This window comes from Centruroides sculpturatus, unplaced genomic scaffold (assembly GCF_000671375.1).
Source record: "Centruroides sculpturatus isolate CEXI.00-Female unplaced genomic scaffold, Cexi_2.0 scaffold978, whole genome shotgun sequence".
Lineage (NCBI taxonomy): Eukaryota > Metazoa > Arthropoda > Arachnida > Scorpiones > Buthidae > Centruroides > Centruroides sculpturatus.
Genome location: NW_019385151.1, coordinates 185,964 through 202,106, shown reverse-complemented (window position 1 = coordinate 202,106; position 16,143 = coordinate 185,964). Strand labels below are relative to the sequence as shown.

The 16,143-nt window shown below is 29.8% G+C and overlaps 1 protein-coding gene across 1 annotated transcript in view; it reads left to right on the top strand.

Moving 5' to 3' along the window:
- The window catches only part of LOC111635498 (unconventional myosin-Ie-like), a 33,391-nt gene that overhangs the window by 15,398 nt on the left and 1,850 nt on the right, over window positions 1-16,143 (top strand). Inside the window, 15 exon segments of the mRNA XM_023380469.1 lie at window positions 2,060-2,230; window positions 4,049-4,146; window positions 4,220-4,301; window positions 4,390-4,496; window positions 5,212-5,310; window positions 6,596-6,740; window positions 6,957-7,071; window positions 8,126-8,295; window positions 8,374-8,433; window positions 8,724-8,809; window positions 10,703-10,852; window positions 12,077-12,225; window positions 12,647-12,796; window positions 13,649-13,742; window positions 15,116-15,303. Of these exon segments, the coding sequence (XP_023236237.1) occupies window positions 2,060-2,230; window positions 4,049-4,146; window positions 4,220-4,301; window positions 4,390-4,496; window positions 5,212-5,310; window positions 6,596-6,740; window positions 6,957-7,071; window positions 8,126-8,295; window positions 8,374-8,433; window positions 8,724-8,809; window positions 10,703-10,852; window positions 12,077-12,225; window positions 12,647-12,796; window positions 13,649-13,742; window positions 15,116-15,303 (1,864 nt within the window).

The following is a 16,143-nucleotide window of genomic DNA, read 5'->3' as shown; positions in this document are numbered from 1 at the left end:
TTTAACTTTCAAAAAACCAAGATCAATAATACATACATCGTCAGTTTTATCCTTAACTATCTACAAATATATTGAATATTTCATGGTCCTTTGTGATATTTCTAGACATTCAATTTAATTGTTAAATAGCACTTTAACAAATTCTGCTGCATCTTTAGAATTTAAAAATGAGTTTATTATATCATTAACTTTTTAACTTTCAAAAAACCAAGATCAATAATACATACATCGTCAGTTTTATCCTTAACTATCTACAAATATATTGAATATTTCATGGTCCTTTGTGATATTTCTAGACATTCAATTTAATTGTTAAATAGCACTTTAACAAATTCTGCTGCATCTTTAGAATTTAAAAATGAGTTTATTATATCATTAACTTTTTAACTTTCAAAAAACCAAGATCAATAATACATACATCGTCAGTTTTATCCTTAACTATCTACAAATATATTGAATATTTCATGGTCNTATATCTAAGTTTACATAATTATATCACATATTTCTATATTAAAAAGAACATAAATTTAATAATATTTCATTTGTTATAAATTGCACTAGGTTAATTGCTTATTCAAAAATAGAAACGAGTGTACAGTTTAGAAAGGAAGCAAATTTCTATTAAGAAAGTGATCTGTTCTTTTCAATTTTATATTAAATGCTATTCAGAAATGAATCTATTTTGATCTTCATTTCTTTTTCAAATGAATATAATAATTTTATATTACCATTTATACCTTGATTTTTATTTACTGAATAATTATCTTGTCAATCTATTAATATTTTTTAAAAAACAACAGTAAAATTTTAGAATCATTTGGATGAATTTTGAAAGTTGAATAACATTATTATTTATTAAATTTTAAAGAAAAATTAACAAAAGTTAAACTATTTGATTCCAACATTTTCTTTGTGCATACCTTTTGTCAGTGAGTATATTTCATTATCAAAATTCTCATACATTTTAAATTGAAAGAGAAAGGATACTAAATATTTATCCTAATTCCTTTATTTGCATAGCTTTATTCACAAGGTTTAGTTACATCAAGCTATTGATGGAGCTAAACTTCGTGAATAACCTATTTACCAGAGAGGAGACATTGTGGATGTGTGTGAGGGTGGATCACCTCATGTCCAAAGTTAATGCATCTCAGGGTTACATTAAGAGAGAGCAATAAGAGTCATATGTAATAATGCTCCAATAACCTGATGGAACCTGCTTCTAACCATTTCTCAATAATTAAGAGATGTTTTGGTCAACTAGTATCTTACTATTTGAGACCCATTCTGCTGATACTGTGCTGGCTTGTTTATTGTTATAAATGGACTTGTAATGTTCCAGCATGCATCATCTCAAGGATCTGTAGGTAGAAACTATGTATTAAATGTTATTGTTTTCTTTGGCAAGCCAGACAATGTAAATACCTAGTATATCTTTTATTTCTGGCTCTCCAAAGAGAATTGGAAAGAAAAGATATGCTAGACATTTACATTGACTTAGGAATTGTCTGATTTATGTCGTTGTATCTTAGAAGTTGCACAACAATTGGTGTGCCTCTTAAAGCATAAAATTATCATCATAATACAGGACAAGTAAAGTAGTTAAATCTTTACCTGTTACTGGGTATCTGGCGACATTGTTATTTTACTCTATTGGTGTGTTTATAGGTTCCTTGATAGGTTTAAATCTTGGTGAACGAGCTTTCACGAGCCTTTTAATAACCAAAGTGCAGAAGACATTTTTTGATAAAATGTATTTTATTAAGAATTAAACAGAACAAAAGGAATTCTCATCTTTGATTGTGAAGTAATACAAGAAAACATTACAAATCCATGTGATATAAAACTGGAAATGTAAACATATAAAATTCATGTTACAAGAAAGACTATATAATTTAGTATTTATCAGTTATTAATTAACAATAATAGTAAATTAGCATTATAAGTTAATAAGGTTAATATATGAAAAAATTTCTAAATGAGAATGAACTTCAAAATTCATCTGTAATAATTTTTATCATATAAAAGTTTAATCAGAGCAATTTTTATAAATTGCTAGGAAGAATATATTCAAGAAGGAATAAAATGGACTCCAATTGACTATTTTAATAATAAAATAGTCTGCGATTTGATAGAAAATAAATCTCCCCCCGGCATAATGAGCGTTCTAGACGACATATGTGCCACGATGCATGCCGTTAACGAAGGAACGGACGAACAGTTGCAACAGGTAACCAGTTCAGTTGCTTCAATTAATTTAACAAATCTTCTATTATTTCTTTATACTTTTAATTTCACTTTTAATTGAATTTTTGTAAATTTTATATTAATATAAAATATATGGATAATTTTGGTTATAATTACTAAAGTTCAGTTGTGCCATCCAATTAATCCAAAAAATAATTATCAAGCTTGTATAAATATATAAAATAAAATTATTTTATAATCGGCAAACCAAAATAAACTCCTTACATTAATTAGTATTATAAAGGACTTAACGAGCGAGATTTCTCGTCTTCGGATCATCATTCAAAACATTTTATCGTCTTTGGAACGTCATTCAAAAAATCATTAATCTCGCCCGATTTTGTTTGTCGTCACTCGAGCGAGTTTCTTTGAAAGCCATTCTATTAGTTTAAGTTTGAATGGAAGATCAAAAGATATTTATTCAAGTGTGAATCATCATAATCGAATGGGATCAAAAGTTTCTGAATGACACACGCACAATATAAGGCCTTTAATGAGTCTCGTTTTCGGATCGTTGCTCTCAAAAATATTAATCAAAATGTTTTGCTTTTTATAACTTATCTAGAAGTCTTTTGTATTTATTTAAATTATTTTAAATAAAGAAATGGGAGATGTGTGACATCAGCAATCAACTAACAAAGAAATATACCACTCAAAATTAAATATATTTTTTAAATCACTAGATTTCTTAGTCAGCATACTAATTTCTGAAAAAATCAAATTTCTTTATGGATGAAATTTGATTATTTATTTATGTTTTTATAAAAAATTTTAGATGTTAATCACTCAATATTCATATGTGAAAGGAAATACATAAATAAAGAATACAAAAGTTATTTTAGTTATCTGTTCTGCATGTTGGCGATTTTGTTTCTTCTGCCAAAAAAGTTTGATGCATTCGGAAATCGTAGAATTTTCCAATGATGTGTGAAAATAGAAATTATCAATGCCTATTAGTTNTTTGCTTGATGAAGGTCACTAAATGTTTGTGTTTCCATTAAATATTAATGTACAGGAATAAGTATGAATGGTGTGCAGTATTTTTAATCAACTGATCCAGCTTTTGAGAGTGTTTAATAATAATAATATCTAATTTTTGCCATTATGTAGTAAATATCAAGTGAAAGTTTTGGTCAAATGGCCGTACAATTAAAGTGTTGGCCCACCACTCCAGGGGATCCAGAAATGAATTTGGATGAGTTGGGTTTGTCTGAAACGCATTAGGTCTCATCCTTCGTCACCTGGTCACCCCTACTGGCCCGGTCAGACCCGCAATACATTCAATAAAAACATCTATTAGTGTCCAAGGGCAGAAAGAGTAAAAAGGGAGAGAAAAAAGAGAAAGCATTTGTTAATATTAGAAATAATTTCAATAAAAAAATTATCAAGTCTGGCATTTATTTGGACCATGTCATTTTTTATTAAAATGAATACATTACATATACTGTATATACATATATTAATATATTGACGCAATACTTTCATAAATATTTGTTTTAGGTAGAATTAGATAGCCTAATAAATAGGATTTAACAATTTGAAGAGCTTATCATGCCTTTTTTTGACCAAACCTTTTTGTATAAGATTTGGTCTTTTCTTCTGTCGGCCTTGGTGTGATAAGCCCTCCAAATTCTTAAATCCTATTTATTAGGCTATCTAACTCTATCTAAATTAAAATCATGGGCTAAAAGCAAAATTTATTAATAATATTGTTTTTGAATGTATTTCACATAATAACATTTACGATATTTTGTTTTAATTTATATTTTAAATCTCGATAGTTGTGTAAATCGGTTTATATTTTGCTAAATAGGTGTCATATGACGTGGAAGGTTTTAGCGAAAGAAATAGAGATTTATTATTTACTGACATTATTCAAGTCATGCAAACTAGTCAAAAGTAAGTGCATTGTTTTATACGGTTTAAAGAAAGCAAAGTGAAGTTAATTACGATATTTAATTTTTACTTCTAGTCCGTTTGTCGTAAAGTTGTTTCCCGAAGTCATTAGCGGTACGGTTAGAAACAGACCCACCACTGCCGGAAGTAAAATAAAGGTGAGCGTAATTCAAATTCTGTACATAAGTGATTTGTTGAAAGTAAGAAATTAGAATAAAAAAAGATGAATTTTTATTTATTTCATAGACTCAGGCAAATAAGTTAGTAGAAGCATTAATGCAATGCACTCCACATTATATTAGATGCATTAAACCTAATGAAACCAAAAAGCCACTCGACTGGGACGAAGAAAGGTAAAAATTTGACTAATATATTTTAGTAAATAAACACAAAAACAAAGTTCTTATAATTGTTAACTTAATTGTGTTCCTAAGGCTACAAATGAACATCTGTATTTAGTCTTCAATTTATTAGCAAAGACTGTTACAAATTGTTCAAATTTTGTTTATTTTTGATAAAATGTCCGATATACAGTAGAGTATCGTTTATCCGAATCAATTGGGGACGGGTTGTTTGGATAACTTATTTTTTGGATAACCGATTATGTACAAAAAATATATTAACCTATCCCATGTTGAAATTTTCATTCGTTGCGTGTCGCTTTGCATTGAATTTTCATCGCTGTTAAGCCTAATGTAAATTTTTTAAAATAATAATTGTGGCTATTGTATTATTATAAATTATTTCTTTATTTTGTACAAACAAAATATATTGAAAAATATAAAAACAAAAAAATTATACTTTAGAAGTTAATCTAGTATCAAAAACGTTCAATTCAGCACGACACAGTCCGACTGGAATGCTTTCGGTTGATCGGCTTTCGGATAAACGACGCTCTACTGTATTAAGAATTGGCCAATTTATTTGATAATTTACCAATTCCATTTCAAATTTTTTGTTAAGTGATTTCTATTAATTTCCTATACATTGCAATATATTTCTAACTTCCACTTATTATATTATTTCTGTTAAACTAATGTATTTTCTTACTATTTGTTATTTTGATAGGGTCAGGCATCAGGTAGAGTATCTTGGCCTGAAGGAAAACGTCAGAGTTCGGAGAGCAGGTTTTGCCTACAGGCGTCGGTTCGAAAAATTTTTGAACAGGTAAGCGCAAGATTTTTTAATGCATTTTAACGTGAATGCAAGACATTTAACATTTAAACTATTTTGTGATTATTTTTATTTATAAACTAAACAGATAATAGATACTAAAATATTTTTTGTGTTTAGTAAAATTGTTAACTACAAAATTGTCATTTAAATTTCTGATTTGATATTCTTAAGGCTTGTCAGAATATATAAGTTTAAATACTAATGTTGCTTTATAAATGAAAATTTAAAATTTTAAACTTACAACCTGACTCGACATGAAAATTTTATTTTGGGAATCCAATAAAATAAATTGTGAACTTTAGATGTTATCAATTTGGTGCTTTTTTTTAATTAAGCACTAACAATAACAAGGGCATTGCACACCATTTGTACCTGTTCCCACACATTGATATTTAATGAAGCACAAACATTTTTAGTCACTTTTAGGGATCTTCATCAAATGAGGACTGTTTTTTATATCAAATAAGTTACATTTTGCTTGATGAAGGTCACTAAATGTTTGTGTTTCCATTAAATATTAATGTACAGGAATAAGTATGAATGGTGTGCAGTATTTTTAATCAACTGATCCAGCTTTTGAGAGTGTTTAATAATAATAATATCTAATTTTTGCCATTATGTAGTAAATATCAAGTGAAAGTTTTGGTCAAATGGCCGTACAATTAAAGTGTTGGCCCACCACTCCAGGGGATCCAGAAATGAATTTGGATGAGTTGGGTTTGTCTGAAACGCATTAGGTCTCATCCTTCGTCACCTGGTCACCCCTACTGGCCCGGTCAGACCCGCAATACATTCAATAAAAACGTCTATTAGTGTCCAAGGGCAGAAAGAGTAAAAAGGGAGAGAAAAAAGAGAAAGCATTTGTTAATATTAGAAATAATTTCAATAAAAAAATTATCAAGTCTGGCATTTATTTGGACCATGTCATTTTTTATTAAAATGAATACATATACTGTATATACATATATTAATATATTGACGCAATACTTTCATAAATATTTGTTTTAGGTAGAATTAGATAGCCTAATAAATAGGATTTAACAATTTGAAGAGCTTATCATGCCTTTTTTTGACCAAACCTTTTTGTATAAGATTTGGTCTTTTCTTCTGTCGGCCTTGGTGTGATAAGCCCTCCAAATTCTTAAATCCTATTTATTAGGCTATCTAACTCTATCTAAATTAAAATCATGGGCTAAAAGCAAAATTTATTAATAAATATTTATTTATTATCTATTACATTAACAATTTCCATTATATAATTTGTTTAATTTCTCAGATATGCAATATTAACTAAAGAAACTTGGCCACAGTGGAGAGGCAATATCCAACATGGTGTTGTTCATATACTTCAAAGTGTCAGAATGGAAAGTGATCAGTATCAATTAGGAAAGACTAAGATATTTATTAAAGCACCTGAATCGGTAAATAAAGCTATATATTATATATTATTTTCTTAAGTGAATTATATTTACTTGTTATAATGCAGAAGCATAGTTTTGATGCTAACTTTATTAGTCAAAATTTTCAAATTTTCTATCATTATCTTTAATACATTTTAATGTTATATTAACTAATTATATATGATTTAGAACGTTTCTATAACTTAATTTTATAAAAATATTAAAACAATGTTTTAGCTGTTTCTGTTAGAAGAAATGAGAGAGAGAAAATTTGACAATTATGCTCGCATTATCCAAAAAGCCTTCAGATTTTATTTTGCCAAGAAGCAACATGTGAAAATGAAAGAACAAGGTAAAATTACTTTTATAATTTTAGTTTGCAAATACATACTGTCTTTATTTAAATTTTGAACTATAAGGAGAACAACAAATGAGCAGTTATGACTTGACAAGCATAAAATGCATTTATTCACAATTATTATGTTGACATAATACATACAGAATGCATAACTTAAAGATATAATATTGCATTTAATCTGATTACAATTTGCAGTATAATAGAAAAGAAGTTGGGATGCCTTAAAGGCACTCGACTCTTGTAGGGTTACTTTGGCACTCATATGGGAATGCCATTCGTGCCTGTACAAGCTGGCTACCGGCAATAGATCTTTTTCTGTTGTGAGTGCCGGGATGTGAATATGTTGTTAGCAATGTAAGTGCCAATTTAATGACCAAATGGAGAACTTCATATCTTTGTTTGGTCCAGATGGGTTTAGTATTTCTTATAATACTTTTTTAGGCCATTAAAGAATGGATTACCTCCAATCATTCTAAGTTGTGGAGTTTAACTCTAGATTTAAAGCAGAATAATCATTTTGTTTAGCCAGATCTCTAGGCAGACTAAGGATTTCTTGGCTTTTGGCAGAAATTGTGTTTGTCTTTTTGTAGGTATCGCAATCAGTTTTGGTCACCATCGTAAATGTCCGTGCTGATTAAAGCATTCCTCCTTGGCCTTTTGCCACTTTTGCAGATCTTCCAAGGAAACTCTTCTTTGGGACTTTGGAGTCGGTGCCATGGCTAGTCATAATTTCTATTTTTGTTGGAGTCAGAGCCCAGAGCCACATATTCTTTGAAAAATTATTAGTTCCAGTTATGAATCTATTTTTTTTCTTTTTTTAGACTTAGTTGTTAATTTCCGTAACTAATTTGCTAGCCACTATGTAGCCGTAACAAAATTTTCTCCGGTTATGGCATCTTGTTTATGGTTCTCCGGTCAATGCCTAGTGCTTAGACTAGTATATCCATATTTTAGAAATAATACTATTAATAAAAATAGAAATAATTATTGTTTATTTTGCATAGTTCCAGAATATAAATATAAAATTAATTAAAATGATAATGTTTAGCATGCAGTTTAGTTTATGGGAAGAAGGAAAGAAGAAGATACAGTCTGAATAGAAATTTTATTGGCGATTACATAGGATTAGATCAACATCCAGGAATACGCAGTCTGTTGGGAAGAAGAGAGCACGTCGAATTTGCCGAAACGGTCAAAAAATATGACAGACGATTTAAAGTAAGTTAAATGATTTCAGTGCCTGATTAATTATTAAAATAATTAAATTTAAATTAAAATTTAACTGATTTTTGTTAGATAAGCAAGAGAGATTTGATCATAACTGCAAAACATATTTATCTAATAGGAAGAGAAAAGGTATTTCATGTTTTTTATATATTTAATAGTTTAGCCTGTAGCAAAATAATCCTGATATTTTATAATAATTTCTAAAGAAAAGCACTTTGAATACAAACATTTCAGTTTTAGAGTTATTAAAACCAAGACTAATAATATATCTTAATTCATTCCTGATAATTATTAAATAGTTTTCTTTATAAATATTATAAATATTTAATTGCTTAACTGTGGGTTTATTTTTTGGATTCTGTGTGGTATTATTCGTGACAATAAAATAAGATTGCCTTATGCCATGAACTGAATTTCAGGTGAAAAAGGGAGCCGACAAGGGACAAGTGAAGGAAGTGATTAAGAGGAAAATTCATTTGGAAAATGTAATTCATATTGCAATGAGGTATGAAAAACTGAGTTTTTTTATTAAAAGTATATGTATATATATATTCAAATAAATTTAATTTAAATGAGCAATTATTTATTGTTACAATGCTAGGCTGCAATTTTAAATCATATTTTTAATTTAAGTTAAAATATATGCTCTCCATCTCAAATTACTGTAATATCTTACCTCTGTACATCATACTTTTCTGTTAGTAATGGGGTTTGCCAGTCATCTATCCAACTTCTTTCAGGGAAAAATTTTTGAATCAAAATAATGTGACTTCTGGTTTGCATTTGAAGTTTGTATATAGTTAATCAAGGCCTCCTACCTCTAAGCTTTCCATATTTGGTCTCGAAGTTTTTATCTAACACCATTCTCGAGATTAAAATAGGACAAACAGACGACAGTGGAAATTTATAGGTCTACAATTTTTAAAATTTGCAGCCCAATGATATACATAGATGTTACTAATTTATATCAGATTGTGACCTACTTTTACAAGCTAGAGTACTGATATCTAGGATGCCTACAATACACATTTTTACTCATTTGTAAAAGTTTATCAACCCATTCTTGTAAATTTTTTGCAAAATATAATTTATTTACTGAGTGAAAATGATATTGAAACATAAAAATTTTATTATGACAAAAGATAAATGCATTTTAAGTGTTTTATTTCCACTCATCTCTCAGAAATCACAAATATTGCTCTATTTTCTGTGCATTCATTTTGCACGAAATTGAAATTGTTTTGGACACGAAAGCAATTTCTGAAATATCACTGATCTAGCTACAATTGTTGATACAAAGAGCCTTCCATTCTCTCGCATTAACCATTTTGTATCTCTGTGCGTTCTTTTTTCTGTTTTCTGATTACAAACAGAAATCATGACACATTGTTTTAACATCAGCAGGTCGTGATCCGAGATATGTCCGGAATAACACAGGTCAGGTTAAGGTAACGCACTAAAGACTAATAGTAAATTTATCTGCAGAAAATATGAAATTCATTCCCATGAAAATTGCAAATATTTTTTGTTTTAATAAGCAATGTCATTTATGATAGGCCAGCCAATTTCAATTGACTCATTGGCCAAATCTGTATAATATAGTAATAATATACTATATATGATAACAGATATTGTTATAGAAAAACATTATATTGTTAGTCATTCTCAAATTTTTTGAAATTTAATTCCTTTATGCAGTTCTCTCTTTCAAGAAGAAATGCATCAAGTTTATTTTTTTATATATGTAATCTGTAATAAACACATTGTTCCAGCATCTCGTATATCTGATAATAAATATAGAATTTACTGTCAAGATGTCAGTCGATAATTTTCTTTTGAACTTTTAGTTATTTTATATTCAATAAATTTTATTAGTAATATATACTTTAGTTTGAGGCAAAGTAATTATGATGGGGCTTGATATTCAATGTAAAAATTAAAAAATGTTAAGTAATTCATTAAATGTATTTCAAATTGAAAGTTGAAGTTGTTACAGTATATCATTTTTAAGAGATGTAAATATGAAATTTAAATTTATATAAATTTTCATTACTTTTCTAAAATTTCTAATAATCAAACATTTAAAACATACTTTAGATAATTGTGATCATGTTAGTAAGTTCTTTGGCTTGCAATTTGTCTGTTCAATGTATTACAAGCGAATAAGTACTTGTAAGAACTTTGTTAAAGCATACCATACCATTACTCTGAGATATTGAAAATCATAGTTTTACCCTAATGAGAAAATTAATTATAATATTTTTTTGGCATATTATATAGTTTTGTAGAAACTGTGGTTAATCAGACTACTATATTTCTTAGTGTTTTGTATAAATTATCATTTATTTTTAAGAAAATAAATAATTTTACTAATATATTGTGTGTTGTGAATATTTAGTAAACACCAAGATGACTTTGTGGTGATACATGTGAAAAACGAATACGACAGTCTGATCGAATGCGTCTTTAAGACGGAATTTGTCACAGTTCTTAATAAAAAATACCAGGAATGCTGTCACAGACCTCTCACTCTTCATTTCAGTGATAAGTAAGTTCTTAATGTTTTTTATAATACTTTTAAATAGTGAATTTTTTAATGCACACAAATTATGGACGAAAGAATAGATATAATCAAATGCCAATCTTCTTTGAAAATACATCAAAACTCCATAAATACCATAGTATTTTTATTTTGAAGACATCAAATATTTTTAAACCATTTTAAGTTTGTTTGCCCAGTGACAAGTCAAACAATACACATCATTTACATGATAATAGTTTTCTACATTTACTTATACATTATATTTGCTATACTTTGAATGACAGACTTAATCATTGAAAGTGTGTTGTTGGTGAAATATTTTATCAACGATATATTTTTATATAGAACTATGGCCAGAGGGGCAATTTTGACAGGTTTTACGTATCGAGGCAGCAAAGAACCTCAAAGTAAAACTCAACTCTGCCATTCGCCCGCATCACATCGCCGTGTCTGAGGCACGTAAAAAGGAAATTACAAAGACATGCTTAAAAAAATGAGTCTCTCTCTTCAACACTTCTAAATTTTTAATTGGAATTAACTGTTAAGATAAATGTGTAGAACATGCCAAAAACAATGTTGTTTTATTTCTTTATTTGGCTAAAAATATAGTTTTATTTTGTTTATGTGATATATTACTACATATTTGTCCAATTTCTACATATTGTTATTTAATGTACTGTACATAAATGTTCGTGCCAAATTTAAATTTATAGATAGTGGGGATGTCACACAAAGTGGCATTTTCCAAACTAATGCTCTTCTGGCACTTGCCTTGTCTTCGCCACTGCAATCCTGCTTAAGTTTAAAAGCAAACATGGTGAAAAAGAATGTCACCGGCAGTCGATCACACAACAAAACAAAAACATGCAAGTCGGATTCAAATACTAGGTTACGACTAGCCATGCAGTGAGGAAGAATAAAATTTAATACTTTTGTTCAACTTTTTATTTATTGAGTGTCAATGGTTTGTGTACAGCTTGTATACAAGTGCATGTCTGTACTGGTATGAGACTTGTGTTGCTAGTGGTCTTGGGCCACTAAGTTGACTTCCGCTGAAATTTCTGGCTTTGTCCCAGATGGAAACAAAACAAAATTAAATTTCTGATGCCAAATTTCATTTTTGAGATGTGTGTTAGTATTTCAATGAACTAATGCTGTAAATTAATTGGAAATGTATTTAAAAGCAAACATTTCAAATAGTTTATAAAACAATTTTTTTTTACCTAATAGGTTGGAATTCAGAGTTAAAAAAGAAGGTTTCGGAGGAGGTGCCGTGAAACACGTGACCGTGGTTACCAGTGGCGGTGATAAACACACTACGAAAATATCGGGCAAAACTTTGATTGTTTCCATCGGAGCAGGACTCCCAGTGGATTCTAGTGAGTAGAAAATACATTTTCTAATATCTATCGTCGTAAGTTAAGAGTGCTTGTTAAAGAATGGTGATGTTTTCATATAATTTACCAAATGTGTGCTAAATACATTAAGTATTCGTTGTAGTTAGTAAATTAACATAATTAGAATTATACTTTTGGCATGCCAAAATTATTACAGGAATGAGTGTAGCAAAATGCAAATTTTACTGTCAGTAATAATCATAGAGAGTTGGCAATAATTTGAACACACACATTCGTGTGCCCAAATTGTCAATGTAAATTAGTTTGAATAACAGAAAATTATTTTATCAAAAATATTCTTGTCACTAAGCAATGTAAGTCCTTTCTTTAAATTCCTTTTTTAGTCTTCGGCTTGAAGACTACACAATACAAATACATTTTTCTTACGATTTACTTAATTTAGGACCCGGAACCAAACAGTTTTCTCGAACAAATACAACGAAGCACAAGGTCGACGGCACGGATCCTCGGAACAAGAATGTCGTTTCGACTGCCAGGCGAGCTCCCCAACCTCCCCGGTCACAGCCTCCTCGTGTTCCAGTAATGCAGACCGGTAAGTCATTAAAAATACAATTGATGCTAATAAAAAATTTTAAATGTAACTTTAATATTGAAGACTGGATTAAGTAATAAGACCGAATCATTAAAGAATTAGTTACCGTGAGTTTTCCAATACGAACTATTGAATAAACTGTTTGCAAGAATCATTACTTCTTGTAAAGCAAATGCAAGTTTTATTCCAGATCTCAAAACTATAAAAATAATACAATAGGGTGTGTTTAAACAAAATATTTCAATTTTAGTTAATCGGAGGAGGGACAATTGTAATTTTTTCACTCAAATTAAACATCAAAATACATAAGGTTTTTAACACCGAATGTCATACAAAAGAAATCCAAAGTAATGCCTTTGTACAAACAAACATTTAGGAAGAAGTGTAATTTGATCTCGGGATAAAACTGGAATGAAAGATTGATTTCTGCTACGTACCTTTATACAAATTATAGTTTGCTTTTAAGGCTGCTGCATGAAAGTAGATTCTAAGAATTAGCATTTAAGAGGCAAATTTATTGGAATGTGTTACATTGTAAGAAGGTACAATGCCACTACAAACTGTTTATATGGGAAGAATCTTATACCTGCCCATGAAACAAAAGGAAAAGTTGCAAAGAGTTTGGGGGCGATGAGTCAGACGCCTTACGTTCATTTTCCTTTTGTTTGATCATTCAATGTTATGTGGAAGGAAGATGAATTGCTGAAGAACCAGTTAAAAATAGAGAATTATTATTTTATATTACTTAATCATTAAAATGTTAAATTTCTTATTAATATTGCATTAGTATTTGTTAGTTTTAAATTTTATAATTAAATCTTAGTAAGATATTAACTGATTTTTAAATTTTAGTGGATTTAACGGAGAGAATTTCCACACAACTGAAGGAAGTTCAGAGGACGCAGAACACACAGAATGTAAATTCGAGAGTTGAAATGGGATCTGGGTAAGATCAAATTTTACTGATTTACAAATTTGTTCTTTAAATATTTTTGAGAGTTCTCGTAACAAGATTTTTATAATTTTGCCAAGAAGAGAACAGCATGTTTATGCTCTTCTTGACATTAAGTTTGATTTGAAAAACACACATATTATATTTTACAGAGGTATTTTTGTTTCTTAGTGATGTAACTTAAAATTCACAAGTGCGTAATAATTTTAAACTTTTATACAAATGACTGAAAATTCTTAAAAGCTATGCATCGGCAAAAATATTTCTAGCATAATTTTTTGTGTACAATATTTGAATATCAACTCGTCCAAAAGATTCGAAACAGTCTCTGCACTATGATCTATCTAGTAACAGAATGCAACTCCATATTAATGTGATAACATGATGATTAATGTGGTTCTGCTTATTTTATCTCTATCTTTATGGATTTTATTCTCTTATTTACCATATTTATATTAAAGTAGAGAAGATATTGATGAAAATATCGATCTGTTAAAAGCAGTCTTTGAAAAATGGAGTCCAGAGAAATGCACGGTTTACAGTTTTATATTAAATACAGTATGATTGGTGAAATATTAATTAAATATTCACATACAATGTGCCTGTTACAAATTTAGCAAGCAACTGTACAGGAGGACATTTTATGCTGTATTTGAGGAACATTAACTAATATGGAAATTGACACAATAAATCAATTGACTTGTCTGACTAGTTTAGAGACCATAATGGACTTTTAATTCGACTTGATCATACTGCAAAATCAAAAATGTACCAAATGCAACAGGTGAGAATTAATGCCGGGGAAAACAATGGTATTTATATTACTGTTTTCTTTCGAAACTTTTATCTTATATATCTACCGTATATATGTATACTTCCTATATTACAAACAGGCCCTCGAGGGTTGACGTTAACAGCTAACCTCTGGTGCAGGTTTGCAAAGAAATTATGGCTGGGAATATGTCTTGTCAAATATCATTGGGCGGTTGGTCCACTACAATCTTCAGCCCCATACACCAAATGCATATCAGTAAACTCTGTGTCCTAGTGCAAAATGAGGATTTCCTGCAAGAACGCTCGGAACTTTCGTGCAATGCCATCTACCGCTTCAGGAAAGCATTTCCGAACCTGCATTGCTATATGATTCAGAGTTATTGGAATGCACCCTACCCCTCTTAGAAGTTCTGAAACGTTAACTGAGACACCCTGTATAATACTTACCTATTATTATTTGTGTTAAATGCTGCAGGTTCTTTTTAGCACAAACATTGTTTATTTAATACACTGGAACATCCACAACTTCAAAATAACAATTTGGAGCAAAAACATTTACACACGTTATTTATTTCCGATCGTCCTTTTTGCAGGTGCCAGAGTGCAAATGAGATGCGGCGCAGACCTCCTCCGGCGGGCGGAAGGCCCAAACCTCCGACCAGACCCAAGCCCAAACCCAAGCCAGAATTTCCAAAGTGTGAGGCTCTCTATTCCTACGACGCCCAGGATGTCGACGAACTGACATTCGACGTTGGAGATTTAATTGAAGTGATAAAAGAAGGTAACGATGTTGTTAGAATGTAGGATTATTCAAACAAAAATTACTTATCTATTCTAACGTGTGGTGCTCTTTGATAATTCGACCATAATCAGAAAATCGAATATTTATTGGTTATGATATTCGACAGAAAGACAAAATACAATCAAAACTAATACGGCTGCACTGGTAAACTGGAATGCATATTTTAGTCTAATGTTATAGTGATTTTGAAATATGGTCGAATAGTTTGAAGGAATTTCAAATTCTGTTTTGTCTGACATTTGCTGCTGTCGACTCGCTCATGACTCTACAGATAAACTTCCTCCAAAAATGACCAAATATGGGCCTTTTTGGAGGGAGTTTGTCTGTTTCAAAACTTTGAAAATTCCTACCTCTTCTTCCTATCCTGCCAAGCATTGTTTGCATAATATGTCCAAACTAAGAAAGATTATTATTTTGGCTTCTAAAGAAAGTTCTAGTTCAATTTCTTCAGTTATTGAAAGATCGATCCATTAGCCCAGGGATGGGCAACCTGAGGCCTGCAGTAATATCTTTTGCGCCTGCATTGCATAAAATATGAACAAACATATCAATTTGTGTTGCAGAAAAACTATTCACATATATGAATTTAGCCAGTTTCTTGTTTTAATTTGTACTAACACACACATCAAAACTAGCAGTGACTAATATCGGAAATACTTGGTTAAATATATTATATTTACATCAGTTTCAGAAGCTAAATTAAGTATATCTATGCTAATTTATTATTGTATATGAATAAATAATTGTGATTTGCCGACATCTTCCCCCCGCATCAGTTTAAAAGTTTTGAAGTGTAGTTCTTACATAAAAAAAAGGTTG